The sequence below is a fragment of the Lontra canadensis genome, unplaced genomic scaffold (assembly GCF_010015895.1).
Source record: "Lontra canadensis isolate GAN:19392208 unplaced genomic scaffold, GSC_riverotter_1.0 scaffold59, whole genome shotgun sequence".
Taxonomy (NCBI): domain Eukaryota; kingdom Metazoa; phylum Chordata; class Mammalia; order Carnivora; family Mustelidae; genus Lontra; species Lontra canadensis.
This window is the reverse complement of record NW_022631053.1, coordinates 2,829,321-2,844,478: the sequence shown is the minus strand read 5'-3', so window position 1 is coordinate 2,844,478 and position 15,158 is coordinate 2,829,321. Positions and strand designations below refer to the sequence as shown.

Genomic DNA, 15,158 nt, shown 5'->3' with positions numbered 1-15,158 from the left:
TTATCTCTTGTGATCCTCACAACAGCACCCCCTTTATAGAGGAGAAAATCAGAAAGAAGGAGTGACGTCAAGAGGCTCACACAGGGGGCAATGGCAGAATTATGAGCTTTACAAGAGCTGTCACCAGATCGGTCATGGTCAAGCACGAAGTAGCGTTCCTGTATGAAGATAATACGGTAAGGTTAAGCCCCTTTCTCCAGCATCGTGGGGCCAGGGATTCTACTACGCACGCTGGACAAGCTAATTCAGCCATCCATCCAGCATCACGCAGCGCACCAGCCCGGGTTCATCTCCAGGCCACGTCTCCGGATGGCGTTCCCTTCATCTTGGGGGAATCGGTGTCCAGTCCAGGTCTCTGCGCCCGGAGTTGGGGAGCAGACCTGCACCCCAGAGGCTGAGTCATCGCCGATGACTCCTCTCGGTCTAATGAGGCAGCACAGAGCCCATTGGCCTCTCCTTCCATCCCATCTCTATGGCGGAAGTGCGTGATTCCAGCCGAAACACAACAACACTCTCGGTGGTGGGCTGAATGGACTCGTCCAAACGAGGGAGATACTTTTTACTATCGAATCAAAAAATCCGAGAGGTGATCAAACCAAAAAGAAGCACGCTTTCTCGGAGGAGTGTGTGGCCCTCTGTGTCCGCTGGCGTGGCTGTAAGGTGGGGGGACGGCTGCGCTGATGTCGGGCCCGGCCGGGCGTGTTCGCACCCCCGCCGGAGACCCATGGAGCCGGTGGAACCTGCCCGGCTGGCAGGGGGCGGAGGTCCGGACTTCCGCCGCCGGCACCGCCTCCTGCCGCGGTGGTCAGGCGGCCCCGGGAGCGCGGTTTCCTTGTCCGTCCGGTCTGGGACACAGGCTTGGGTTGGTGGGGGACCGTTTCGACTAACCGTCTGTCCCCTTCCCCTGTGTAAGCGCGGGCATTCCCCGGGCCGGCGGGAGGGACGGCGCACCTGGAACTCCCGAGTGCGGCCAGGCTGGGCGCGGGGAGGGTCCGCCCCCCCCCCCGCCCCCCGCGCACCTCCCGGGACCTCAGGAGGCAGCTTCTTTCCTGGACTCCGGACTTCGGCGGGTTGCGGGTGGTGGCGGTGGGAGACACGGGACCCGGTGGAAGGTCCTTCCTGGGGCCCGCCAGAGTATCTTGACGCTGAGCTTTCTGTTTTGGCTTTTAGTCTCTTTGGGGCTCAGTCGCTGGCGCGGACGTCGAGGCGCATTTGCGCGCGAGGAGGAGAAAGGGCATGGTCCGAACCTGAAGGACCTGCGTTCAAACCTATACGCGTAAGTGGGCATGGGGATGCCCTGGGCTCCAAGCTGGCGCTGTGCTCTGCATACCTGGGCCTTCGGGCGTTGGGGCGATGGGGGATCAGAGATTTCATGAGATTTCAGAGAAAATTTCAGAGACAATCAGAGATTTCATGATTTCAGAGAAATCATGAGATTTCCCAGGCTCTGCTCGAGAAGACTCCCCGCCCACAGGAGGCAGGGGTGAGGGGAAGGGGACAGAAAGGTTCATCACAGACCAGATGTGGCTTGCTCTGGGAAGGAGGCTGGGGTTGGTCAGTACCGACTTCCTGAAGGAGTGCTACCAACAACAGCTTTTTCCTAGGAAGAGCCTGGGGGTGGGGCCAAAGAAAGAAGTGGACTGGGTGAACGTTTGTGGGGGACCCTGTGGGGGAAGTGGTGGAAGAAGGGGGAGCTGGGCCAGAGCTGGGAGCCTCTAGATGGGAATCTGTTGAAGGGAATTATACTATAGAGAGCAGAAAGGAGGGGCAGAGTTTGACTCCTCCTGATGTAGGAGAAACTGATCCAGCAACCTGTGGAAGGACCTGGAGGCTTCTGATCAGGGTGATTTGAGCAGTTACTTTGTACTAGGTTCCAGGCATGGAGTTTCCAGTAGGATCTAGTCCCTGCCGTCAAGGAACTGTCAGTCTGGGGGAGAGCCAAGACAGGATAATACCTGTGAAGGGATGACTGCTAGGTCAGGTAGACCCTCGCTGGTAGCCGAGTGAGAGGCAGAGCCAGCTTGATCTCTGAGCTGTCCACAGACTGCCCTGTGTTCACTGCTGAGCACTGCTGTTTAATGGGGAATGAGACAGACTGAAATACGCTTAGAGGAGAGCTGCCAGAGAAGATGTGATGTCCAGAAGATGTGACGTGTATGGGGACTGGGGACCTTTAACCTGTGGTAGGGGTGAGGGATAATGGAAGAGTTGTCTCCAGATATCAGACAGGCACATAAGTGGAAAAGGGAGACTTATTCTGTGTGGCTTCTGATATCCAAACTGTGACCAGGGGTTTGAAGCGCTAAGGGGCGGATTCCTTCTGGAGAAGGAATACCTGAGTAGAGCTGTCCAAAGACAGAATGGTTTGCTGTGAGAGGTGGTAAGTTCTCCGTCAGGGCAGGTTTGTAAGCTGAATGCTCAGCAAGAAATGGGACTGTTCTTCTCCTTTGGGGCTCATATTCAGTTACTTACAAGGTCTGGTCCTCAGGTATGTTCTTTCTTTCACACTCGGTCCACCAGTGCTGTATCATAGCCTGTGTCCTCTCTCAGCAACAATGATACCCTTGTGAATGATAGTGGTTGGTCCTTACTGTTTACTACTCGCCAGATACTGCTTTAAGTGCTTTATAGATGCTAACTCATCTACTCCCTGGGACAATCCTTTCAGGGTAGCTTTCTAGATCCCCTTTACATAGATTCAGGAAACTGAGGCACATAGGAGTTAAGTAGCTTGCCCAGGGTCGCCCAGTGAGCAAAGGAGTTAAGTAGCTTGCCCAGGGTCGTCCAGTGAGCAAGTGGTAGAGCTGGGGTTGCAGCCCAAGCTGTCTGGCTTTAGAGTCACTGGTCACTGTGTCTGGCTTTAGAGTCACTTCTACTGTAGAAGAGTGGATAAAACCAGTGACTGTAAATTTTATTTGATCATTTTATTTGATTTTTTTAATTAAAAATTTTTTTGATTTATTTGATTTTTTAAAAAAATTTTTTATTTGATTTTTAAATTTATTTTATTTGATCATTTTATTTGATCTTCACAAGAATCCAAATTTACAGGTAAAACACACTCAGAGAGGTTAAGTGATTTGCTTGCAGTCACAGAACAAGATGTAGGAGAGCTGGGGTTCGACCCAGGACTGTTGGATGTGAAAATCCCCACACTTTGCACTTTACTCCTCCATATCCCATTGTGCTGCCTCTGTAACTGTCCCTGTTGTTGTGGCCTCTAACTGGACTTATTGCCCAGCCTTTTTGCCTTAAATCTGAAAGGTTTTGCCCCAGAGTTTGTTGATGGCCCTGGCATGAGGGGAGATTTGAGGTGTGTGTGTCCGTTAGTCAGGTGTCAGAGCTCAGTCTTCATTTTTTTCAAAAAAGATTTATTTATTTATTTGAGAGAACGGCAGTGCACAAGCGGTGGGGACGAACAGAGGGAGAGGGAGAATCAGGCTCCCCCCTGAGCAGAGAGCCCGATGTAGGACTCGATCCCAGGACCCTGAGATCATGACCTGATCCGAAGGCGGAGGCCTAACCCACTGAGCCCCTCAGGCACCCCCAGCCTTCATAGTTTTTATTGATTTCTCAGAGCAGTTTTTGGCCACAAGATAGTTAAGAGCCATCCTTCACCTTTCATCTGGTTCACTTTCTCCTGCACAGATCTGATCTTGGCACCGTGACGCATTGGCTCTTCCCTGCCCTCAGCACAGGGTCCAAGTGCCTTAACCTGGCCATTCAAGGTCCTAGGCAGTCAGACTCCTACCTTCCTTTGCTTCTTACTCCCGCCTCGTATCCTGGCCAGTCAGATAGCCTTCATCTGCGTCTCTCTCCTCCAGTCCTGTGGCCTCTCGGGGGCAGGGGCCGTGCGCACCGTCAGTGGCTGGTGGTGGACAGCGGCGGTGAGCCTTTGCGGGACATGGCGCTCAACGCCGTCCTGAGGTCAAGTCCTGGCCGGTATTTGGACTGGTAACTTGGAAGCTCTTTCCCTTTCTGATCCTGAGAGCCTTCCTTGGCAGTATGTGCCGTCAGAATGCCAAGAAGGGCCACAGAGGCAGAGGCTGGTGGGGCCGGGAAGGCAGCAGACGGGTCACGTGTCCATGCTCTGACCTGACTGCTCTTGCAGGGTGGCCCCTGGCTGGGGTGAAGCCCCCCCCCCCCCCCGGCTCCTGTTTTCGTTCTTGTCCTGCCCGCGGGTGCGGGCTCCTGGCTGCAGGATGAACTGTCGCTCGGAGGTGCTGGAGGTGTCGGTGGAGGGGCGGCAGGTGGAGGAGGCCATGCTGGCCGTGCTGCACACGGTGCTCCTGCATCGAAGCACCGGCAAGTTCCACTACAAGAAGGAGGGCACCTACTCCATCGGCACCGTGGGCACCCAGGATGTGGACTGTGACTTCATCGACTTCACCTACGTTCGGGTCTCCTCAGAGGAGCTGGACCGTGCCCTGCGCAAGGTTGTCGGGGAATTCAAGGTAGGGGTGTGGCACAGGGGGTGGCAGGCGCAGCACGAATGTCTCCCCCCACCCCCGCTTGCCCTTGGACAGGCCTTCCCTTCACTAGTGTTCCTGTTGGGTTCTTCCATGTTCTGAGACACAGATGTGTGTTCAGTGCTCCTTGCGGGGTGGAGGGCTCTGGACAGGGCAGGGGAAGGGGCTGGTGAGAACCCCTCGGGGAGGGAGAGCAGACAGCCCTTGCGGCGTGGACATTGGGTTCCCTCGGGTGCCCATTGCCCACCCCCCCTATCCTAGGCTGGACCTCTTCTCTGACTCTTCAGCTCTCCCTTCCTATGGACTCCTCTCGGCTTCCACCTGCCCTTTCATGAAATTCCTTTCCCTGGGGGAATTCCCCAAGAGGGAGGCTCGCTGGGCTCCGGCGCTCACCATCCAGTGGAGCATCCCTTTGGGCAGTGTGGCTGAGGTTTATACGTGCCTGTGTGGGCCTGGAGGAAGGTGGCAGGGACACACCAGGCTGCTGACGTTGGTCACCTCGGGCAGTGGGAATTTGTATTCATTCAGGGTGGTAGTGTTTCACTGTTTCAGTGAGTGGCTATTTTGAATTTTCAAGTAAGGGGGAATTTTTTTTTAAGGTGCCATCTCTGAGGTGAGAGGAGGAGGGCCGTCTCTCTGACTTCCATTTCACAAACATTTGGAGAGCCCCTACATGGTGCTGGGCTCCAGGTGCTCATGGCAGGATGTGGACCCTCCCCCAGGCCACAGTGTTCCCCCTCACTGCACTCCCTTGTCCCTCTGAGAGCAGACAGGGTAAGTTCTTTAGAGTTTCCCAGTCCGTCTTCAAGGGAGGCTGTGGTAGTCAGCCGACCGTCCTAAGTCTGGCTATAGACGCCTGTGAGAAGCACGTAGCATATAATGGTTAAGAGCATGGATTCAGGGGCCTGGCTGTACCACCCAGCTGGTGTGTGACCTTGGGCAGATGACGCCACTTCCCAGGCCTTCGGCTTCCCTGTATGTAAAACTGGAAGGATAATCATACTTGCCTCAGAGGCATATGCACTATGAGGATTAAATGAGTCAAATATGTCAAGTGCTTGAACCAGCCTGGCTTTACTGTGAGCTTTGTAGAGGTGTTAGCCATCATGACCCGTGACCTTGCTCTGTCCACAAAGGAGAGAATTATCCCTTGAAGGACAGTTCAGGACTTGAGGGAAGCACCCTTACTCTCCGAGTTGGTGTTAACTCAGAGGGAAGGGTGCTTCAGGCTCCCAGCTGCTCTAGGAGGACGAGTGTGGGGCCACCACACCCCCTGGAGGTAGGGGCTAGGCAGAATTCTTGGACGAGATGGTCTCATTTGCTTCTCAGAGAAGGGGGAGAAGCCAGCTCTGGTCTGTCCTTCCCCCTTCTGTTTCTTGGTTTCCTTTTTCTTTTTTTAAAGATTTTATTTATTTATTAGAGAGAGAGGCTGGGGGAGGGGCAGAGGGAGACACTGACTCCCCACTGAGCAGGGACCCCCCCCCCTCCCCTGGCAAACCCCCTCCCCCGGAACTCAATCCCAAAGGCAGATGCTTACCCTACTGAGCCACCCAGGTGCCCCTCTTGGTGTCCTTTTTTCTAGTTAAGGCTCACTGGACTTTAATCCCCTCTTCTGCTTTTCTTTAGAGACAGATCTTGTTGGTTTGCTAGGAACACTTGTGTTTGGGTGGCAGTTTGCTGTGTCACTTCACACGAATCCTTTGCCCCCTGTGCATCTCATTCCCTACCTTCCCTGAAGGACTAGTAAAGCTAGGAGAGCCTAGTTCCCCGGGGTGTAGGAAGCAGGCACTCACAGGGTGACTCGGCCTTCTCATCTGTTACCCCTCTTCCTTCCCCAGGACGCGCTGCGCAACTCTGGAGGTGATGGGCTGGGGCAGATGTCCCTGGAGTTCTACCAGAAGAAGAAGTCACGCTGGCCTTTCTCGGATGAGTGCATCCCCTGGGAAGTGTGGACAGTGAAGGTGCACGTGGTCGCCCTGGCCACAGAGCAGGAACGGCAGATCTGCCGGGAGAAGGTGGGCGAGAAGCTCTGCGAGAAGGTCATCAACATTGTGGAGGTCATGAACCGGCATGAGTACCTGCCCAAGATGCCCACGCAGTCGGAGGTGGACAACGTGTTCGACACGGGCTTGCGGGATGTGCAGCCCTACCTATACAAGATCTCCTTCCAGATCACCGATGCCCTGGGTACCTCGGTCACCACCACCATGCGCAGGCTCATCAAAGACACCCTTGCCCTCTAGGCCTTACTGGAGCCACGGGCTCTCCTGGATGGCTTGCAGACCTTGGCTTCCAGGGATCATACTGTGGGGCCTTTGGGGCTCTGGAGCCTGCTCAGACTCCTTGGTGAGACTTGGAATGGCCACCCCTGGCTTCCTTGTTTTGTGGTTGCCAGTCCTTGGTCATCCCCTTTAACCTTTGCTCATGGTCAGGTCTGGCCTTGACTGTCTCTCTGCACCCCTGTGGGGGTCCCCCTTCCTCAAATGTATGGATGAGCCATCGCTGGGATGGTGAATAAAATTGAGAATGTGTTTGGGTTGAGCCTTCTCTCCCTGGGCCTGTGTCCTGCCCTGAAATGTCACCACTCTCTGACCTGTGCAGATGCAGGTGTGCATTGAGGGCATTATTCCCACACGAAGGGAACGGGGCGGGGGATAGATTAAAACTGGCCAGTTGGTACTTTGTTGTGGGTTCACAAAAGCAGGTGTTCACCACCCGGTTGTCACTGTGGTCAGTCCTGTGAATGATGACACAGAGGAGGAGCTGTTGCTTTCAGATATGACTGCTGTTTCTTCTCCCTGAGGAAGCTGTGATATCCTGGCTTTGATGTTATCTGGACTGGCTTCACGATGATTCTCAAAGAGTATCCTCTGTGTCTTCACAGTGCACATACAGGTCCCCACGTGTACCAGAAAGCTCATTTAGTTGGGGGTTTCCTTCTCTGGAGAGAGATTGGCCAACTTGAGATAGGTGTTTGATGACACTTCTTCCAGACTGGGCTGGGCCTTGCCGGTTGTTAGGACACTGCTTTGTTAACACACTCATTTCTACAACAGGATGCTCAAACTGTGAACTCCTTGTATACTTCTTACGGATTTATTCCCTCTTTTGTAATACTTCTGGGTTATATGTGGGCAGTTGTACCAGGCTAAATGGAGTGCAGGGTGGTGGGGTCTTCCGCGAGGTCCTGGAGCAGGTAGGTGGCCAGCGTGGCCAGGAAGTGTTGGCACGTTTCTCCCATTCCAGGCACCTTGGCCCTGTGGTAGTGAAGTGTTGCCGTTGATCACTGGGGCATTGGGAGAACTCAGGAGGTTCTCAAGGCTTGGGAGATGGGGAAGGCCGTTTCCTAGCAGGTCCTTGATGGTGTCTAATCCCTACCTGGCCTGCTGGAGTCTGGGGATCTTTTCTTCCTAGCCGGCCATCAGCTAATCCTTTCTGAGTGGCTGGTTGGCTGACAGAGTTGTTTGCTGGCCGTGACTTAGTTTTTTTAAAAAGAGAGCTCAAGGTTGCTGTCTTTCTGGAGATCTGAGCAGGAGGGTCTTCCCTCCATCCCAGCTTTTTGAGACTTTCTCCTTTACTCAGCCGGTCTCTGCTCCATGCCCAAGCCCAGGCTGGTCATGGGACACCCCGCTGGCACTGAGCTCCCCTTGGGGGTATAGGACAGTAACCTTTCCATTCTTCTCTGGCGTTACGATTTCCCAGAGGTAGGGGACTGATGTACTCAGGGGTCAGAAGAGGAGCCCTGGTGACTCAACTTCGCTTGCTCATCAGTAGGTAACTTGACCTCTGGGGCCTGAGCAAAGGAATGAGGGTAGGACTTGAAGTTCTACCCTGCATCTCTCCTTGCTATGGGCCCAAGGAGGCACTGGCCTGCTTGTCCAACTCTAAGAGGTTCCCAGAAGGGATGATGGAGGAGTAAGCATCTGTGCCCCTCAGGTCTTGGAGGTGCTCATTTGCCTCCTGTTCTAATGGGCACCTGGGCCACCTGCAGTATTGAGCTTTGGCTCAGGGACAGCCCAGGAGCGCTTGCTGGTCTTGTACCCTGTTTAGTGGGGCAGCACCCCACCATCAGCACCTGGGGTGGGGTCTGGAAGATTTTTTCAGTTCGAAGGGAGGTGCTATCTCTTTGAGTTCCTTTGCCATGGGAGAAGGAAAGCCTTGGGACCTGACTCTGGATTTGACTGGATGGGTGTATGGGCTGTGAGACAGGAAGAAATACCCCCGGGGGCCGGAGGAGCTCTGCACGCAGGGTGGGAGCGAACGGAGCTTGGGATCCGCCCCTCGGGCACCTCCCCCATGCAGCCCAGGCCCGCCCGCCCGCTCTCCCGCTCGCGCTCCCGCACATCTGGCCCTTCCGCGCACATCTGGGCAGCTGGCGGCGCCACAGCATGAACAGCTCCCAAGCGGGCGCTTCGCCCCCTGCCACCTGGCTGAGCTCTTGCTGCAACCAGTCCGGGGAGCCGCTGGAGCCCCCCGAGGGGCCGCGCGTCGTGCAGGCGGCGGTGCTGGGAGTCCTGTCGCTGCTCGTGCTCTGCGGGGTCCTGTTCCTGGGCGGTGGCCTCCTCCTCCGCGCCCAGGGCCTGATGGCGATGCTGGTCCGCGAGCGGCGCGCGTCCCGCGAGGCCGAGCCCAGCAGTGCCAGCGGAGGCGAGGACGACTCCTAGGCGCCCGTGCGCTCCAGGGTCGCGGGCCTCCAGGCGGCCCAGGACTGGGCATCCGACGGCGGCTGCGGAGCGGGGGGCACCACGTCCTTCCCTAGAGGCTGGCGCCCGCTCAGGTGAGAGCGGTGGGGGACAGCTCTTCAGCGACTGGGGTTGGGCTCTGCATGTCCACCAGGTGGGCCCTGCGGCTACCCTGGGTGTGCTGGGACCTGAGGGAAGAGGCTGCCACCCTGTGTCTCTCCTGCAGCAATGCCCCATCCGTGTCTTTTTTTTTAGAATGATGGTCACCAAGTGTGAGAGTCACCAGGTGTGAGGGGGAGGTAGGGCGGATGGGAGAAGGGCTCTGGAGGGGCCGCAGTGTGCTTTGGAGCCCCTTCCTGCATGTATCCAGCCTCCGCTTTGCCCCAGCACTACTTGGAGCTAAGGCCCAGCTCCAGCCCCTGCCACTGGGGGGCTAAAGGAGACACACTGCCCCAGAAACAGTGACGATCCAGACCTTTGGCTCCTGCTTCCGCCTCCTCTCCTTCCTGAAGTCTTGTCCCTAGAAGGGGATCTGAGTAAGATTCCTCTCTGTGGCCTCCCTTTGGAGGCAGAGATGGGAGTGTGGGTCCTGTTTTATGGCAGAACCAGGGGCCTGGATGACTCTAGGGGATGGGGAGGTGAGGTGGGGTCTCCCCTCCCCCAGACCCTGTTCTGGTGTGTGTGTGGGGGGCCAGGTGTGGCCCAGAGCACTGAGCTTTGCCTCATGAGTGGGGAAGGTGGTGAGGTTCCTGATAGCCGGGGGCCTCATGAGTGCACTGCTAGAGGAAGCTGGGGCTGAGGATTTCCAGCTGTGGGGGCTCTGTCTGGTTCTCCTGTCTCTGTCTCTCTAAGGACAAGAACCATCTGGAGGGAAGGGCCTGGGTGGCCTCAAGACAAGGTAACTCCAGGCCAAGGCCATCTTGGGTGGAGCCATGGGCGGGGAAGCCTTCCCTGTCTCTCTCCTCTGCTCAGTGATGCACCTCTGGGCTCCTGGGAGGTTTCTGTGGGGCTCTTCTTTGGGGGTTCCTCTGACCTGTTGCTTGCCAAGTGCAGAGGCAGAGTCCTAGCTTCTGCCTGAGAAGGAAGTCGGGGCACGTCGAGGGAGGCTGGTGAGGGGAGGGTGATGGCGTGGGCGGGCCGCGGCTGAGCATTTGAGAAGCTGACAACGTGTGATCACTGCATGGAGCAGCCCAGGATTTAGCGCTAATCCCAGGTAGTTGTGCCACACTGGCCTTGCTGAGCTGTGGACTCCTCACTTCAGGGACGCCGCTGCCACCCCTGGGAGAGAGGGCTGGCCAGGGCAGTGAGGGCTGTGTGTGTGTGACTGGCCCTGGCATCAGGGCAGCGGGCTGGAGCTGGGGGACCCGGGCCACCTCCCTTTGCAGCATGCCAGATGAGGGGTGAGAATGCTCTCTTTTTGTTGTATCCAGGTCCCTTTGCCCCCTTGCCTGATAACATTCTGCTGTTTTTCGACCCTTCCTCACCCTGTGCTCTTCTGTGGCCCGGGATAGAGGAATTTCCATATCCACTCCGAACACTTCATTTTGCAAATGGGTACACTCAGAGACAAGAAAGTGACAGGGCCCAGTGAATGACAGAGCGGGAACTGAAGCCCGAGGCTCCTGATTCTGAGCTCAGGGTGGGGGCGTCCCTGTGCGAGGAGGTTCCTCCTCCGGTTATTCCTCTTGCTCTGTCCCTGATTTCCCACCACTCTTGGGGATGCTGATGCAAAACATGACCTCTCTCTGAAAGAATGAACCTTCACACACACTCCCTTATTTGGCCTATGGTATCTGGGACCAGAACTCCAAACCCCCAGGTTACTGCCTCCCTCCTGACTCTTCTTCCCCAGCGGCCTTGTTAGATAGCCTTCTGTTGCTGGGCACAGCTTTCCAGCTGCTGGCAGCTGTCCCCCAGCCAGCTGGGCTCAGCTTTCTGGCCTGAGCCTGAGGGTGGGCGTGAGCTCAGAGGGTCAGCGGGAGTGTGCCTCTGCAGAAGACACTCCAAGGGGAGGGGGCAGATGGAGCAGAGGTGAGGGTGATGACTTCTGGACTGGCATTTGGATTCAAGTCTGGGTGGTGGAGGAGTGTAGAGAGATCTGGTAGAGGGAAGGGCGGCGCCCCTAGCGTCCTGTGTCTGCTGGAGTGGGGGGACCGAGGGGGTAGGCAAAGGCTTTCTTTATTCAACTTCCTGCCTTTGCTGTCCCTTCAGCTCAATGCTTGGAGAGCCGGGCTCGGCCTGTGCCGGGGACCTCGATGTTCTTGGGGGAAGATACTGGGATCTTTACTATGGAACTCTGACCCTGGCCAAGGCTGTCGGATTGAGTGGGGAGGAAGAAGATTTAGAAAGTTGGGGAATGAGTGCTGCTGTCTTCCCGACTCTCAGACTGTGGCTTGGAGCGACAGGTGGGGCAGTGGGTGTGGTCTGAGCGGCATGGAGTAAGGCTAGGGCGTCTGGACCCCCAGCAGGCTGGCTCAATTATCCTGTACTATCGCTGAGGGAGAGGCTGGGGCCACAAATGGGTGATTTTGCCTTAACTTTCCTGTGGCTCGTGAATTTCATCGTGAGCTGGAAAGGGTTGTTGGGGGCTGATCCAGTTCATTCCTCAGCAACGATGGGTGGGGGTGTCTCTGTTACAGGTTCTTGAGCCTCATGTGGTGTATCTCCCAGAGCTCTGCCGCCCTCCTACAGCACCGGGGGACCTGCTGCCTTTGATCCTTGAGCGGTGCAGACAAGACCAGGAGAAAGCTGGCTTGTGGTGAGGCATCTACCCGCGATCCTTGTGCTCAGCCCCGCCTCTCCTTTGCTCTGTTCACCTCCTGCGGCACCCGCACTCTTGGACATGGGGCTGGGGGGGTCAGCGCTCTAGGGATGAGCGAGCGCCCTGAGCTGCCACTGCATGTCTGGGGCACTGGAGTGGACAAACGCCCTTGGATGCTCAGTGCAGCTGATGCTGGCTACGCCCCTGACTGGCCGGCCTCCGACAACACGTGTGCCGCCACTTTCCCATCTCTGATACCGGGCTGCTGTGGTCCAACAGGCCAGTGACCTGTCCCTGCTGAGGGCTGTGGGTCAGTGTCGTCCATTTGGAGATCTTGGTGCCCCAGCAATGCCCTATCACTTTGCGTGGCTTGTTATTAAATACGCTGGTAATGCAAGTGTCCTATTTACAGTCTATGTTTCAGCTCTAGACTCTTGACATTGGTGGTATCCTGCTCCCACCCTCCCTCCAGTTTGAACTGTTTCTAGCTGATCCTGAAAGAGCATCACCGGCCATGGCCCCTCTGCCCTAGCCTCTCTTCAGTGGTGGCTACTCCCCTTCGACACCCAGAGCCAAATCCTTCCTAGGGAGGGTAGGGAGTGGGGGCCCACAGTAACGCTCATGTCGGCACTTGGCTGCCCCCTAGTGGCCAGTGTGGGCCAGAGCACCACTTCCTTCAACTGGTGTTCTGGGGTCTAATCCTAGCCTAGCCTTAACCAGAGGTGCTTTGAAATGAGAGCGAATTTTGTGAGTGTGTGCCCTGAATTCTAGATGGTAAACCATCCCGAGCCTCCGTCTCTTCATCTATAAAATGGGGGCAGCAGTGTCCTTATGAGGATCAAACAGGTCATATGCTTGTCCATAGATAAAAAGATTTTCTACACTGTAATTGCCATGTGATGCTATTTTTCTCCCCCGAACCCGACCATCCCAAGAAGAGGTTAGAACCACCCACCCTGTTCCTGGGAACCCTTCACTTATTCATCTTCTCCATGGGTATTGACCGAGTGACTGCTCTTTGCCAGGCAGGTGCTGGGGCCTGGTGGGGAGGAGGTGAACGCCACAGAGCCCTTGCCCTAGAGGAGCTCACAGTCCAGGAAAGAGCGCTGCTCACAGAACTGAGGTTAACATAGACCATCAGTCATGCTCAGCATCAGCAGAGCTAAGAGCAGAGAGTGTCGTAGAGAAGGTGGTATACTGAAAGGGCACTCACAGGGCCGGCGGTGGGGGTGGGAAGAAGGACATTCTGGACAAAGGTGCAGGGGGTGTGAGGCTGGGGGAGCCTACAAGCAGGGTATGGAGGGAGATGAGACCAAAGGGGTGGCGGTTGGAGAGGAGTGGCATTTACCCTGGGGTAGGGAGGTATCTAGAAGGTTTCAAGCTATAAAGTGACATGGTAAGATCTAGATCTTAGGGGACTGGGAGGGAAGTTGGTAGGTGGGAGCAGGCTGGACAGCAGGGAGGCTGTGATCAAAACCCGGTAAAGTCAGGGCACCTGAGTGGCTCAGTAGGTTAAGGGTCTGCCTTCAGCTTGGGTCATGATCCTAGGGTCCTGAGAGCAAGCCCTGTGTCAGGCTCCCTGCTCAGCGGGGTGTCTCCTTCTCCCTCTTCCTCTGCTGCTCCTCCTGCTTGAACTCTTTGTCAAATAAAGAAATGAAATCTAAAAAACAAAAAACCCCCAGAGCCCCCAAGCCAGCAAAGTCACAGTGGCCTGGACGAGGGTGGAAAGTTAGGGGACAGATCCGAGTGATATTCAGGGTTCAGACTTTGGTCACGAGTTGGATGTGAGGGATGAGGGAGAAGGAGGAGGGAAGGATCTAGCTCCTGCTCTGGATTACTGAGGGGATGGAGATGCCTGCCACCTACTGAGGGGATGTGTTATCAGTTAGGACTTTTTGGGTCAGAATTTACCGGAAACCCAAAGGATATTTGACTTGGGCAGAAGGAATTGATTGGCCCATGTAACTGGAAAGCCTAGGGGTAACTCTGGCCTCAGGCCTGCTGTGACTCTGGTCTCAGACCATAAGAGCAGCGGCCTTAGTGTCTCTTTCCTCTGGGCTTGGTCTGCTCACTGCTGTCAGCCTCTGGCCGGGGGTCTAATGGTCAGAGCAGGGACTTGGCTGGATATGTACTCCAGCCCCACATTCGCTAGCAGTGTGAGCTCTGCGACATGCTTCATCCCTCAGTGGCTTGAGTCCCTCCTCTTGAGAGTGGCGAAGGCAGGGCCTAGCTTTGCCTTGTTTTGTTAGAATGGCTGAGATTCACACATGAGGGGGCCCGGCACAGAGCAAATGCGCAGTAAGTGTGCTCATTATTAGTCTCAGCCTCCGTGTGAGGCCGGATGCTGGCCTCATGGCCTCTCAGGTTCAAATCTGTCAGGAAAGAGAGGGGTCATCCCTCAGGTCAGTTAGCCCAAACCCCTGGAGCAGCTGAAAGACTTGGCCTCTTTGACTCTGTACTCACCCTGGAGTACTATGTTCTCTAGGATAGAATGTTCTAGGCCTCAGTCACATGCTTGACTCACAATGTGTGTGTTGAGGGGGGGGGATTGTCAAGACATCCCAAACTACAGGACCCAAAGAAAGGGGATGTCTCTTCACCAAATCTAGGCCTGGTTCAGTCCTGGGCCAAACAGAGCCAGGGTGGCCATAAACCAGCTCAAGGCTGCTTCAGGTAGGGGCCACAGGCAGCGAGGACGGCCAGCGAGTCCAGGTCTGGTGTGTGGAATTTGAAGGGGCACTGTCGGGTGGACAATTGGTGTATGAGGCTGGGGGTCTGCAGAGAGCATTCTGGATCCTGATGTTGCTAGAACCAGAACACAGAGCTGTGAGAAATGGTCAGGTTCGGTGGGGTGGTCGGGGCAAGATGGGAGGAGCCTGAGCTTGCCACCTGCAGGACACCACTTAAAGGCAAGGCAGAAGAGGGGCTGGCGAGGAAACAGAGGACAAGAATCCAGGGGGGTGGGTGGGGAGCTGGGGAACAGGCTATCTTGGCAGCCAGAGAAGAAAAAATTTGGGAACCGAGTGGCCAGGATTGCCCGTGCCCCAGCAGTCGTGGTGTGCTGGGAGGAGCCCTTGCCGGGAACAAGTGGGGAAGGCTTCTCCCTAGGCCACACAGCCAACTTGAGCTACCCCGCCACTACCCTCTGCCTCAGAAGAAAGGAGCCCCCATTCAGAAGAAAGTGGGAACATGGTTCCCTCTGGGCCAGTGAACCCACTGTCGGGAGGGGATTGGTTTATTTTATTT

The 15,158-nt window shown here is 56.0% G+C and overlaps 2 protein-coding genes across 2 annotated transcripts; both read left to right on the top strand.

Annotated features, from left to right (window-relative positions):
* The first annotated feature begins 800 nt into the window (after window positions 1-800).
* On the top strand, window positions 801-7,010 carry ATG101 (autophagy related 101). Its single transcript, XM_032876736.1, has 4 exons — window positions 801-908; window positions 1,171-1,276; window positions 4,202-4,454; window positions 6,308-7,010. Exons 3-4 carry the CDS (start codon window positions 4,203-4,205, stop codon window positions 6,710-6,712), a joined length of 657 nt encoding a protein of 218 aa, XP_032732627.1. The 5' UTR covers window positions 801-908; window positions 1,171-1,276; window position 4,202; the 3' UTR covers window positions 6,713-7,010.
* Window positions 7,011-8,786: 1,776 nt separating this feature from the next.
* On the top strand, window positions 8,787-9,177 carry SMIM41 (small integral membrane protein 41). Its single transcript, XM_032876735.1, has one exon. The coding sequence runs from the start codon at window positions 8,858-8,860 to the stop codon at window positions 9,131-9,133; it is 276 nt and encodes a 91-aa protein (XP_032732626.1). The 5' UTR covers window positions 8,787-8,857; the 3' UTR covers window positions 9,134-9,177.
* The last annotated feature ends 5,981 nt before the right edge of the window (window positions 9,178-15,158 follow it).